The sequence below is a fragment of the Entelurus aequoreus genome, linkage group LG06, assembly GCF_033978785.1.
Source record: "Entelurus aequoreus isolate RoL-2023_Sb linkage group LG06, RoL_Eaeq_v1.1, whole genome shotgun sequence".
NCBI classification, from domain to species: domain Eukaryota; kingdom Metazoa; phylum Chordata; class Actinopteri; order Syngnathiformes; family Syngnathidae; genus Entelurus; species Entelurus aequoreus.
In genome coordinates this window covers 20,884,015-20,896,239 of record NC_084736.1, presented here as the reverse complement: position 1 = coordinate 20,896,239, position 12,225 = coordinate 20,884,015, and the positions used below count along the sequence as shown (strand labels likewise).

The 12,225-nt window shown below is 38.2% G+C and overlaps 1 protein-coding gene across 1 annotated transcript; it reads right to left on the bottom strand.

Annotated features, from left to right (window-relative positions):
• Positions 1-296: 296 nt before the first annotated feature.
• Positions 297-11,553, bottom strand: ccdc47 (coiled-coil domain containing 47). The gene is made up of 13 exons (XM_062049422.1): positions 11,398-11,553; positions 9,457-9,770; positions 9,275-9,376; positions 6,034-6,208; positions 5,786-5,907; positions 5,622-5,687; positions 5,451-5,552; positions 2,884-2,994; positions 2,715-2,800; positions 2,589-2,647; positions 2,407-2,516; positions 850-1,017; positions 297-738 (listed from the first exon to the last, which is right to left on the bottom strand). Exons 2-13 carry the CDS (start codon positions 9,760-9,762, stop codon positions 658-660), a joined length of 1,488 nt encoding a protein of 495 aa, XP_061905406.1. The 5' UTR covers positions 9,763-9,770; positions 11,398-11,553; the 3' UTR covers positions 297-657.
• Positions 11,554-12,225: the final 672 nt, after the last annotated feature.

Here is a 12,225-nt window from a genome sequence, read left to right as displayed (position 1 = left end):
CACAATAGATTAAAATTTAGGGATAATTCAATCCAAAAAATACTTGCTACGCCCAAGTCATGTTATCATTTATATAAGAATCCTCACTACTCTTCAGTCATTACTTTCAAGCTGTCAAGTTTGGTCGCTGTGATGAAACTAAATCTAGTCCAGAGTGCGCTGACACGATCATCAAGTTAAATTTAGAAACCACACCCTTTGCAGTCCCCATATAGAAGGCACCATTTCTCTCAAAGGCAACAGGATGTCTCTGCTTTATTTCTTTTTTCTAGTTTGACCGCAATGAAAACGCAAAAAAGAATTCAGTGCACTTTATTGACTTTGCTCAGATATTCGTTAGAAATAGCCTGCAAGAAACTCATAGCAGATACAAGTTCAAATGAAGTCGATTTGACCGTTGTAGATTATATTAATGCTATTATTACTGTTCGAATCGACTCCACTGTGGCGCTTGTTGTAACTTATAAAACGTGGTACAGCAGGTCAAGTTATAAAAGCCCACAAGGAAAATGCTTTTAAAAACCAGGATGCTTGTGTTGATAAGATGTGATGCTGACGAAAGGTCCTTTTCACAAGATGAGCAGATGGTGACAAAGCAGGCAGAACTTGGCACAGCCACAGAAAATATGTCTGCTTGAAGCTGCGGCCACCATTCTTTCACATTGCCTTCACTTTGATCTGCTTCATCTTCATCTGCTTCTTCTCGATCTTCTTCTGCTCACGACGCTGGGCGGCTTCCTGAAAAACAAGCATTGAAAACATCAATTGTGTTTTTGAGTGAATTAATGTTATTGACAAATAAAACAGACTGCAACCGTTGCAATTCAAAACGGATACTATAGTCCTGACCTCGAGGCGACGCTGTCGGTCAGGATCCTCCTCGTTCATGATCCTCTCCTTCTCTGCCCGCTTCTTCTCCTCGCGTCTCGTCTGGGCGGCCTCCTGCCGCTGAGCGTGAGTCTGCTTCAGGAAGTTCTCCTCCACTCGGGCACGATTGCGGTCTGCTTTTATTTTGCCCTGCAGACACAAAGGAGGGTCTTCTATGCTCTTTTATACTGTACATATTAGGGTTGGCCCGATTCCAATATTTTGGTACCGGTGCTGGTACCAAAATGTATTTAGATACTTTTCTAAATAAAAGGGAACCACAAAAATTGCATTATTGGCTTTATTTTAACAAAAAATCTTATGGCACATTAAACATATGTTTCTTATTGCTATTTTGTCCTTAAATAAAATAGTGAACATACGAGACAACTTGTCTTTTATTAGTAAGTAAGCAAACACAGGCTCCTAATTTAGCTGCCGACATATGCAGTAACATATTGTGTCATTTTCCATTGCATTATTTTGTCAAAATTATTAAAGGACAAGTGGTAGAAAATGAATGATTAATCTACTTGTTCATTTACTGTTAATATCTGCTTACTTTCTCTTTCAACATGTTCTATCTACACTTCTGTTAAAATGTAATCACTTATTCTTCGGTTTGGATGATACCACAAATTTGGGCATCAATCCTATACCAAGTAGTTACAGGATCATACAATGGTCATAATTTAAGTCCTCATGTGTCCAATGACGCATTTCCTGAGTTTATAAACATAATATAAACTGGTACTTTTTAGAGGCGGTATAGTACCGAATATGATTCATTAGTATCGCAGTACTAGTACCGGTATACCGTCCAACCCTAATACATATGCATGTCTGTGTATGTATAAATATGTAAAACAATATCATTACATCGCAATAGACAAGTAATCGAGATCAATGAAAAATCCATTTGATAAAACATTCAATTTTTTTTCTTCTTCTGTAAAAACTGAATTTGCAAAGTTGGTTGCATGAACAAAGGCACTCACTGTCTGGTAACCGAGCAACACAGGAAGTATACCTTACCTATTGGTACATATTTTGTGTATTTTGGAACTGGCGCTGAAAACTACAACAAAGCTGGCAGGGAGTTGAAGTACAACTACGTATATAAGACACAAAACGGCGCATCCTGAAGATGATCTGTAAAACAATCTACGCTACATTTTGAACGAATAACCACCATTACATGTTATGTAGACCATAAGGAAGTGTTTTAAATTTAGAAAATAAAGTATCATGACCCCTTTAAGTTGATTAACATTAAAGAACAATTTAAAAAGGTCGTTATAATGCGGACAGAGGTGCCCCCTGACATTTTGGGGTTCCAGCTGCCAAAATATTAACAAAAATGATATTTTAATATACTTAAACCTTCTCCGAAAAATATGTTGATTGATTACAAAGAGTAAATAAAGTTAACCATGGCATTAACTGATTACAATAGCTAAAATAGAATAATCCCCTTTTACAGAAAGAAAGTCATGTCACTGGGTTGTATGTACAATATGTATGAATGTGTGTGTGTACCTCTCGGTTGAGACGCAGCTTCTTGACCTTGTCAATGCTGTAGATCACCATGTTCATGAGCGGCAGCAGAGCGTCCATGTCTTTGGGAGAGGTATTTCCCATGCCAGGCACTATGAACACACCATAATAATGACCAAACAATCATGAGCTTTCTTTTTATTAAATGAGACTAAAATTCCCACCATTGAAAGTAAACAGCAGCGTCTTCTTGGTGTCAGGCAGTTTTAAGGGCTGACCCTCCCTGCAATACAACATTTTAAATATAGCTGCAAACATGAATAAAAAGTTATTCTTGGGCTCATACTCACTCTTGCATAACTTTTGGACCAGAAAATTGGTCCGAGAAATGGATGGACTCGATCTTGTCAGCGTGGTTGGTGATGTAATGGACCATCTAAAACAGACCAAAGCAGGGTTGATAGACTGCAGATGTGTTAATGATGCGTTATATACACAAGTATCGCGGTCAGACTTCACCTTGCTGTCCATCACTCCCTCCGTGACCTCGCCCATCTCAGTAAGGATAGCCAGAGATTCTGGAAGGCCGAACTTGACTCCAGACTTTGGCTTCTCCCCGCAGAACTCACACTGCACCACAACAAAGTTGTATTTAGTGTGGCGTATGGGACAATGAAATAAAGCATTAAGCCGGTTTTCAGCAAAAAATATTAACACAAAACACATTTTCTGATGCTTCATCTATGTTGCTGCTTCTTGATCTTAGCGCCGCTTTCGATACTGTTGATCATAATATTTTATTAGAGCGTATCAAAATGCGTATTGGGATGACAGACTTAGCCTTGTCTTGGTTTAACTCTTATCTTACTGACAGGATGTAGTGTGTCTCCCATAACAATGTGACCTCGGACTATGTTAAGGTAACGTGCGGAGTTCCCCAGGGTTCGGTTCTTGGCCCTGCACTCTTTAGTATTTACATGCTGCCGCTAGGTGACATCATACGCAAATACGGTGTTAGCTTTCACTGTTATGCTGATGACACCCAACTCTACATGCCCCTAAAGCTGACCAACACGCCTGATTGTAGTCAGCTGGAGGCGTGTCCTAATGAAATTAAACAATGGATGTCCGCTAACTTTTTGCAACTCAACGCTAAGAAAACGGAAATGCTGATTATCGGTCCTGCTCAACACAGACATCTATTTAATAATACCACCTTAACATTTGATAACCAAACAATTAAACAAGGCGACTCGGTAAAGAATCTGGGTATTATCTTCGACCCAACTCTCTCGTTTGAGTCGCACATTAAGAGTGTTACTAAATCGGCCTTCTTTCATCTCCGTAATATCGCTAAAATTCGTTCCATTTTGTCCACAAGCGATGCTGAGATCATTATCCATGCGTTCGTTACATCTCGTCTCGATTACTGTAACGTTTTATTTTCGGGCCTCCCTATGTCTAGCATTAAAAGATTACAGATGGTACAAAATGAGGCCGCTAGACTTTTGACAAAAACAAGAAAGTTTGATCATATTACGCCTATACTGGCTCACCTGCACTGGCTTCCTGTGCACCTAAGATGCGACTTTAAGGTTTTACTACTCACGTTTAAAATACTACACGGTTTAGCTCCAGCCTATCTCGCCGATTGTATTGTACCATAAGTCCCGGCAAGAAATCTGCGTTCAAAGAACTCCGGCTTATTAGTGATTCCCAGAGCCCAAAAAAAGTCTGCGGGCTATAGAGCGTTTTCTATTCGGGCTCCAATACTATGGAATGCCCTCCCGGTAAAAATTAGAGATGCTACCTCAGTAGAAGCATTTAAGTCTCATCTTAAAACTCATTTGTATACTCTAGCCTTTAAATAGACTCCCTTTTTAGACCAGTTGATCTGCCGTTTCTTTTCTTTTCTTTTCTACTCTGCTCCCAACCCGGGGTGGACCATCGGATGGGGACATCTCTACGCTGCTGACCCGTCTCCGCTCGGGATGGTTCCTGCTGGCCCCACTATGGACTGGACTTTCGCTGATGTGTTGGACTTTCACAATATTATGTCAGACCCACTCGACATCCATTGCTTTCGGTCTCCCCTAGAGGGGGGGGGGTTACCCACATATGCGGTCCTCTCCAAGGTTTCTCATAGTCATTCACATTGACGTCCCACTGGGGTGAGTTTTCCTTGCTCGTATGTGGGCTCTGTACCGAGCATGTCGTTGTGGCTTGTACAGCCCTTTGAGACACATGTGATTTAGGGTTATATAAACAAACATTGATTGATTGATTTTATAAAGAATCAAAGTTTTACATTTAGAAAACAAAATGAGCGAGGCATTTGTGCACACTGATCAAACAGACTGTGCTCTCTTAAAACAGAGTGGTAAATATAAAGATATATATTGTGTGTATGTTTATCTATTTAAAACAAAATGTGGTCAAAAGATTTCAGTGTTTGTAAGTAACCTACATTTTAAGCACGTTCTACAATACCGTGATCATTTTGGTTCACAATAACCGTGTGGTGAAATATCCATGTCTTTTTTGCAAAAGCTTTTTTTGACACTGAATTTATGCCACTGCATTTTTTTAAATTAAATTATGCTGACAATTTTATTGAATAAAGATTTGTGAGCAAAATGTGTTTTAAAATTCAGTTGGTTAAAATACAGTTTTTTTTATTGTGTAAAAATTCAGTGTAAAAAAAATAATTGTATAACAATTCTTTATTTTTTGTGTGAAAATTCAGTGTAAAAAAAAAAAATCACTGAATAATAATTCAGTGTAAGAAAATTCAGTGCTGAAATATTCCTTGCTTCAAAACTCAACACTCATTTCCAGTAAACTAAGACTGAAGTAATTGATCTTGTCACAGGACAAGCCAATGAGGTGCTTTAGTCTTAAATTTTAAATTTAAATTTTCTCACAGAATAGTTTTTGCACTGAATTTGTATTCAATGAAATTGTCAGCATAATATGATGTGGACAAATTAAGTTCACAAAACTCCAACACAAAAAAATCAGTGTCCAAAAAAAGCTTTCGTAATAAAGAAAAGTTAACCTCCATAGTTACATCCCAACGTACTTACCAAGTCCTGCATCTCCTTCTGAAGGCGGGCCATGGACTTCTTGGTGCCCACAGCAAACACAAAAGTGTCCATGTCCTCGTCATTGAGCGTTACTTTGATTTGCTGCACAAAACACACACTCTGTGAGACAACTAAACTCAGTGAGAGAAACCTGGCTGAGATGGTACCAACCACTTGGTCGCAGGTGGGCCTCATCATCCTGGCCAGAACGTTGAGCAGGTCCTGCCTTTTCAGGAACTGGAAGTACAAACACGTGCATGACGGTCACTGTGTCCACACAAACACACACACCTGGATGCACACACACACACACACACACACACACACACACACACCTTGAGCTGGATGAGCATGCCCTCGCAGCACACACGTCCTGAGCACCACAGATTGTAGATGTGCTCGTTTTCCTGGTTGAGTTTGCCTGTGCTCGCCGCTTCTTTGCTGGTGCCGTCATCGCCTGCGCGCACGCAATATTGTTAGCAGGTTGTTGACAGAAAGGATTCATCAACGACCTTTTTGTCCCCTGACGGAAAAGGAGACCATCACTATTCGAAACATCCCGACACTGATGGAAGAAACTCACCCACGAGGGCGAAGTTGCTCTCTAAAAGTTCTCTGTGAGAGTTGAACCAGGCCTGAGCCAGACGGCTGTTCTTGTTCTTGCCGATGATGTAGTTCATTATGTAGGCCAGAAGGCCCGTCACCATCAGGATCTCCATGTAGTAGCTCTCCCAGCTGTTCTGCAGATGCGCAGGGACCTGCACGGAAATAACAGGCGGCCATTGAGGCTACGGACAATGTGGGCGACCGCCCAGGGTGCAATCGGTTTGGGAGTGAGAGGAAATAATTCTTTTTTCTAGAATACCGCTTATTTGCATTAGAGATGCGACGTTTGCAAACAAAGTCTTTTGAGCAGCTCCCAGTTGCAAGTCTTTTTTTTTTTTTAATGCACATGCAGCTATAGTGTCGGTAATTGCCCATGGCCCCCAAAAAATAAAAAATAAAAATAAAATTAAAAAAATATTACTGTATATATATATATATATATATGTATATATATTTTAAATTTATTTTATTTTTTATTGTATATTTTTTCTCTATTTTTATTAGGATTCATTTTTATGGTTAGTTGTTATATGTAATAGTTCAAGCATAAACACGCCAGGTAGGGTAGTGTTTTATTCACATTTTCATTATGTCCCAATTTTTATTGTAGTTTTGATTATACTTTTTATATCCATTGTTGCATTTTATTCTTACTTATTATTTTTGTATTTGTTCTGTATTGTTGAAATCTTTTTGTGCTACAAGGTTTTAGGTGAGGGAAAATTCTAATTAGTGATGTCACTGCCAAAGCATGAAATATGGCAACGCCTTATGGAATATTTACAATGAAAACACAGAAAAAATTAAATTATAGCCAATATTTCAGAATCATTCCCACCAATACAGTAATATTTGTGTAAATGTTAACTATTCTGATCCACATCTTATCTTATAACTGATACTCGTGGTTGTCTATGAATGTTCTTATTCATCCAAGTTATTGTCATCTCAGGGCATTCAATCGATCGCAACTGGACTGTTTGGTTTGTCTTAGAAGACGTTTCGCTGCTCATCCAAGTAGGCTTCTTCAGTGCTCATAGACTTAATTTGTTTAGCTCTAGTGATTGTTTCCTCCATAAAAAAAAAAATTTAACTGCGCACAAACTGTTTCTGCACGGCCACTGCAATAGTGCACACATGAGAGCGGTGGTGTGTCTGTGTGTGTGCCGCGAACAGTGCAGTGTTAACAATGCAATTTCAATGTTGATGATGTGCATTTATTAGAAAAGAAGAATCAAGGTTATGACAAGCACATTTTTATAGCATTAGGCTATAAAGTATTTTATCAGATTACTTGATGAATCGAACTAACTGAACAAATGATTACTTAAATAATTGATAGCTGCCGCCCTATTTCGTAGGATGATATAATTGATGATTTTGCTTTATGCCTGCACTATCTATGCTTAACAATGTATTAAACTGTTTATTTAAAGGGGAACTGCACTCTTAAGAAGTGTGTCTATCATTCATAATCCCTATGTAAAACAAGAACACATGCTAATGTGAGTTCCCTATAATGCCTATAAAACCCTTTAAAAAAAATCCAAAAACCACTACAACATTCCATTTACATCTTGCGACCTGAACATTAACCAAGTATTAGCAATATTGTTATTATAAGTGCTAAAACAGAAGATCTACTTTTAGTGGCGCTGTGATCACACTAGCTTATGCAGCTATATTGACATATTGAGTCGGTGAGCCGCTGCATCTCCTCTGAGTTGGTAAAAGTTCATTCTAGATAACAAATCATGCCTCTCACCTGGATAGTAGATAGATGTTGACATAAACCGAGAAGTTGGTCACCTTTGGCATCCAATTTATCCCCAAAGATGGCAAAAAGACACTTGTTTGCCCCATTTTATTTTTGTAACCCTTCGTGAGGATTACAATTAATTGTTAATCTAAACTGGAAGATATAAACGTCCCATCAGTCAGCATTCCAGTGAGAGCAGACATTGTACAGTAAGTGATTGTTATATTATGTTCATAGTTTGTATATATTGTTCAGCACTTGGCAATACTGCTACATGATGCTTAGTGTTTCACTAAATTTACAGTCGTTTAGCACACAGCCTCTTAAAACCTGTAGATTATCATCCTTATATTCAGGCTAAAAATATATGTTTATGGATCATCATTTGTCCCAAAGTAATCTTTAGGTTTGTTGTTCTTAAAGGGAAATGCAAACGTTGTGATACGTCTGAAATGAATGCCCCGCCGTATGCTTAAAATTAGCAAAATATGTAAATATTACATGTTATTATGACTGTGCCTGTTACATTACATATATACTTACTGTGTGTATATAAAATCTTGATGGAGGTGTTCGGATGTTTTTTTAAGCGCTGTGGAAAAGAGCGACTCTAATTGGCTCCATTGTTATCTGACTTTTGTTAACGTTTATTTACGATTTAGAATGAATAAAAGAATAAAAACCTGTGTTCATGTCTTGCATAAAGATTGTGCATGATGGGCAAAATTCCAAAAATAGCGCAGTTCCCCTTTAAAGTATTTTTTTAACAATAAATTGTTAAAATTATTGTATTTGTGTGATGAAATATTTGAGCAATTTATATTGTTGTTTACAAACTGTATTTTTTCCCACCTTTTTGTAAAAAAAAAAAAAAAAAAAAAAAAAAAAAAAAAATATATATATATATATATATATATATATATATATATATATATATATATATATATATATATATATATATATATATATATATATATATATATATATATATATATATATATATATATATATATATATATATATATATATATATATATATATATATATATATATATATATATATATATATATATATATATATATATATATATATATATATATATATATATATATATATATATATACATCTTCTACCGCTTATTCCCTTCGGGGTCACGGGGGGCGCTGGAGCCTATCTCAGCTACAATCGGGCGGAAGGCGGGGTACACCCTGGACAAGTCGCCACCTCATCGCAGGGCCAACACAGACAACATATATATATATATAAAAATTACATATTTTGGACTTTAGAATGCCTTTAAAATGTCTCGAACAATACATCCAATTGCACTTTAAACAGGGACATAATTCAAAATAAAAGTTGTGTGAAGAAATCCGGAAATGTGTCGAGCGTGAGAGTTACAGCAGAAGACAAGTGATAATAAGCTCAGGGAAGGTTTTAGCTTTAAATCAGATTTACCGTGTGGATTATGAGGGGGTCATTCATGGGGTGTCCCGTCTTCTCCATGTCTCCAATCCCTTCAAACTCCTCCTGGTCATATTTGCTGTACATGTCCTGATCCTAAACAGCACAGCTCAGCAAATTAGCTACACTACAAACACAGCGACATCTTCTCCTTACATCTCCACTTAAAAGCCAACCTGGGTGTCCGAGTCCTCAAAGCCATCCTGACCGTCATCTTCCAGCTCCACCGTGGCCTCGTCTTCATCCTCCTCTTCATCCTCGTCCTGCAAGGAAGGGTTGGCCCGCGCCGGTGGCGGCGGGGCTGTTCCGGCCTCGGGCGCCGCGTCGTCATTCACGTCCTCGAACTCGGCAAAGTCGTTGTCGTCGAAGTCCGCCAGGTCCTCGCCGTCGTCAAAATCGTCATTGTAGCGCCCCCTGGAGGCGGGTAGGCCCAGGAGGAGCAGCAGCAGGGTAGGTACTAGGAAGAGGTATACGCTTCGCATTGTGGTGCCTGCAACAAAGTGGGAAGTTGTCAAACCAGACATGCAAAAGGTGTGTTTGAGTAGTGGCACAACTTTTTTTAAACTAAATTATATTTGATATACTTGTCCAGGGTGTACCCTGCCTTCTGCCCGTGTGCAGCTGAGATAGGCTCCAGCACCCCTCCGCCACCGTGTAAAGGACAAGCGGTACAAGATGGATGGATGGATGGATAATGCAGGTTAATTTGTGTCTTAATTACGAAATATTTTTTTAGATTTCTTTTTTTTAATTAATGTCACTGAATTTTCCTGTTTAAAATTTGTGAACTGAATTTTTTACATCAAATTGTGCTGACAATTGTATTTAATACATCCATCCATCCATCCATTTTCTACCGCTTGTCCCTTTCGGAGTTGCCGGAGCCTATCTCAGCTGCATCCGGGCGGAATGCGGGGTACACCGTGGACAAGTCGCCACCTCATTACAGGGCCAACACAGATAGACAGACAACATTCACACTCATATTCACACACAAAGGCCAATTTAGTGTTGCCAATCAACCGATCCCCAAGTGCATGTCTTTGGAGGTGGGAGGAAGCCGGAATACCCGGAGGGAACCCACGCAGTCCCGGGGAGAACATGCAAACTCCACACAGAAAGATCAGGACCGCAGGATCGAACCCAGATTAAGTGAAAGAAAAATTTTATGTAAAAAAAGCAGCGTATAAAAATGTTATGTAAAAAAATTCCGTGCAGAAATATTTGTTGCTTCATAAATCAAGACCCACTGAATTTTTATATACCGATTTATTTATTTTTTTTACACTGATCTGCAATACAATTATTTATTTATTTTTTGAACACTGCATTTTAACAAACTGAATTTTTTAACACACATTTTGCTCACAAATTTTTATTCAATGAAATTGCCAGTATTTTTTTTATGTAAAAAAATGTGTTTACAAAATTGTAATAGACACAAATTAACCCCCATAGACATGTCAAAATGTCAAAAATACAGTGTCAAAGATTGAGGAGTTTATCTGCATAAAACCTCAGTAATGTCAGTGTGTTTAACAGTGAATTAAAACGTACAGATGGAGTAAGAGACATGATTTGTGTTTCTCATGTGGTCCTAATAACAAGTGCCAAGAGCCTGGTAGTCACGTGATGAAGTCCGTAGAGAAAAGTTCCCAAATTGAGCGACTTCAAACTCGTAAACAAAGACGAATAAATTCACTGGTGCTTGACTCCATCGCACATCAAACCTGGAAAATAAACTTTATTTGTACGACCAAACGTAAACAAATGTGCGTCAATAGTTTAAGATCAAGCACAAATGTCAAATATGTTGCTAGCGCAGCTTAGCGACGCGCACTAACACGTTGTCACAACATTTATGTTAAAAAAAAAAAAGTGTTTGTAATTTTTGTTTAGGTGTTATTACTTGCACACAAGTCGGATTAAAAAGCCTTCACTTTAATCACATTTGCGTGTCCTACCATCCCCCATCAAGTACAGTACTTTCTTATTAGCTAGCATTAGCATGCTAACTAGCTAGCACGGCACCAACTTGAGCAGAAATGAAGTCAGCGTCATAATAAAGCGCAGATTGTGTGAAACGACTGTAAAATGGAGGCCTTGCGGCGTCTTACCAGAGTGTTACCGGGGTTGACGTTATGCCGTTTGATGCCAAGTAACCCCCTGGAGTGTGCGGGTGAGACGCCTGGCGATTTTGACACGGCTTTAACCTTTCAAAGTAAAAGTAGAGCAGGGACACGATACTCGCCTGTCAACGCGAGAATTTATAGTCACGTGATCACCGACCACGTTTTTACACTGTGCCCAGCAGTAGTGTTTTTTATTTTGAAATATTGACGGAAAGTAAACATTTTAATGCTGGCTAATTAAACATTTGTCTGGAAAAAAAAGGTTTGCTCGTTGGATTTTGTTTTCATGAATGGAAATTGAAACACAAAAAACGTTTGGTTTCATTGAATTGAATTTCAAAACGCAAAAAATAAAATTAAAAAAAACAAAGCGTTCGTCGTTTTGGTGTCGTAAAGCAATAACTACAACTAAAAACTACAAAACTATAACATTCTTGTATTTCATATAACAATTAAAATCCCCATAATAAACAGAAACAAAAAGGACCACAACGGAGGATTTTTTTTCCCATTTGCAGCCACCGGAGGTTTTATTTTCAAAGTAAAAGCACGGATTAGAATCAGAATCAGAATCAGAATCAGAATAGTTTTATTGCCATTGTTTGAGAACGGGTTCACAAACTAGGAATTTTTCTTGGTGCAATCGTGCAACATAAAACACATATAACACATATTTGGTAATAAAAAGAGCTGTTATGTGCTGTATGTGGTTGTATGTCCACTTGGACGTTGGAGTCTGCAATAAAGCTTGATTGATTGATTACTACGGTATGTGCCTTTGACTCTGGTTAAAAAGTCTTCGGAGCCCCACAC

Coding starts and splice junctions, on each gene's coding strand:
- ccdc47 (XM_062049422.1), bottom strand. CDS start 9,762: ATGCGAAGCGTATACCTCTTCCTAGTACCTACCCTGCTGCTGCTCCTC. Junction 5,553..5,621: donor GGCCCACCTGCGACCAAGTG/GTTGGTACCATC, acceptor TGTTTTGTGCAG/CAAATCAAAGTAACGCTCAA. Junction 2,517..2,588: donor GCTGCTGTTTACTTTCAATG/GTGGGAATTTTA, acceptor GTGTGTTCATAG/TGCCTGGCATGGGAAATACC.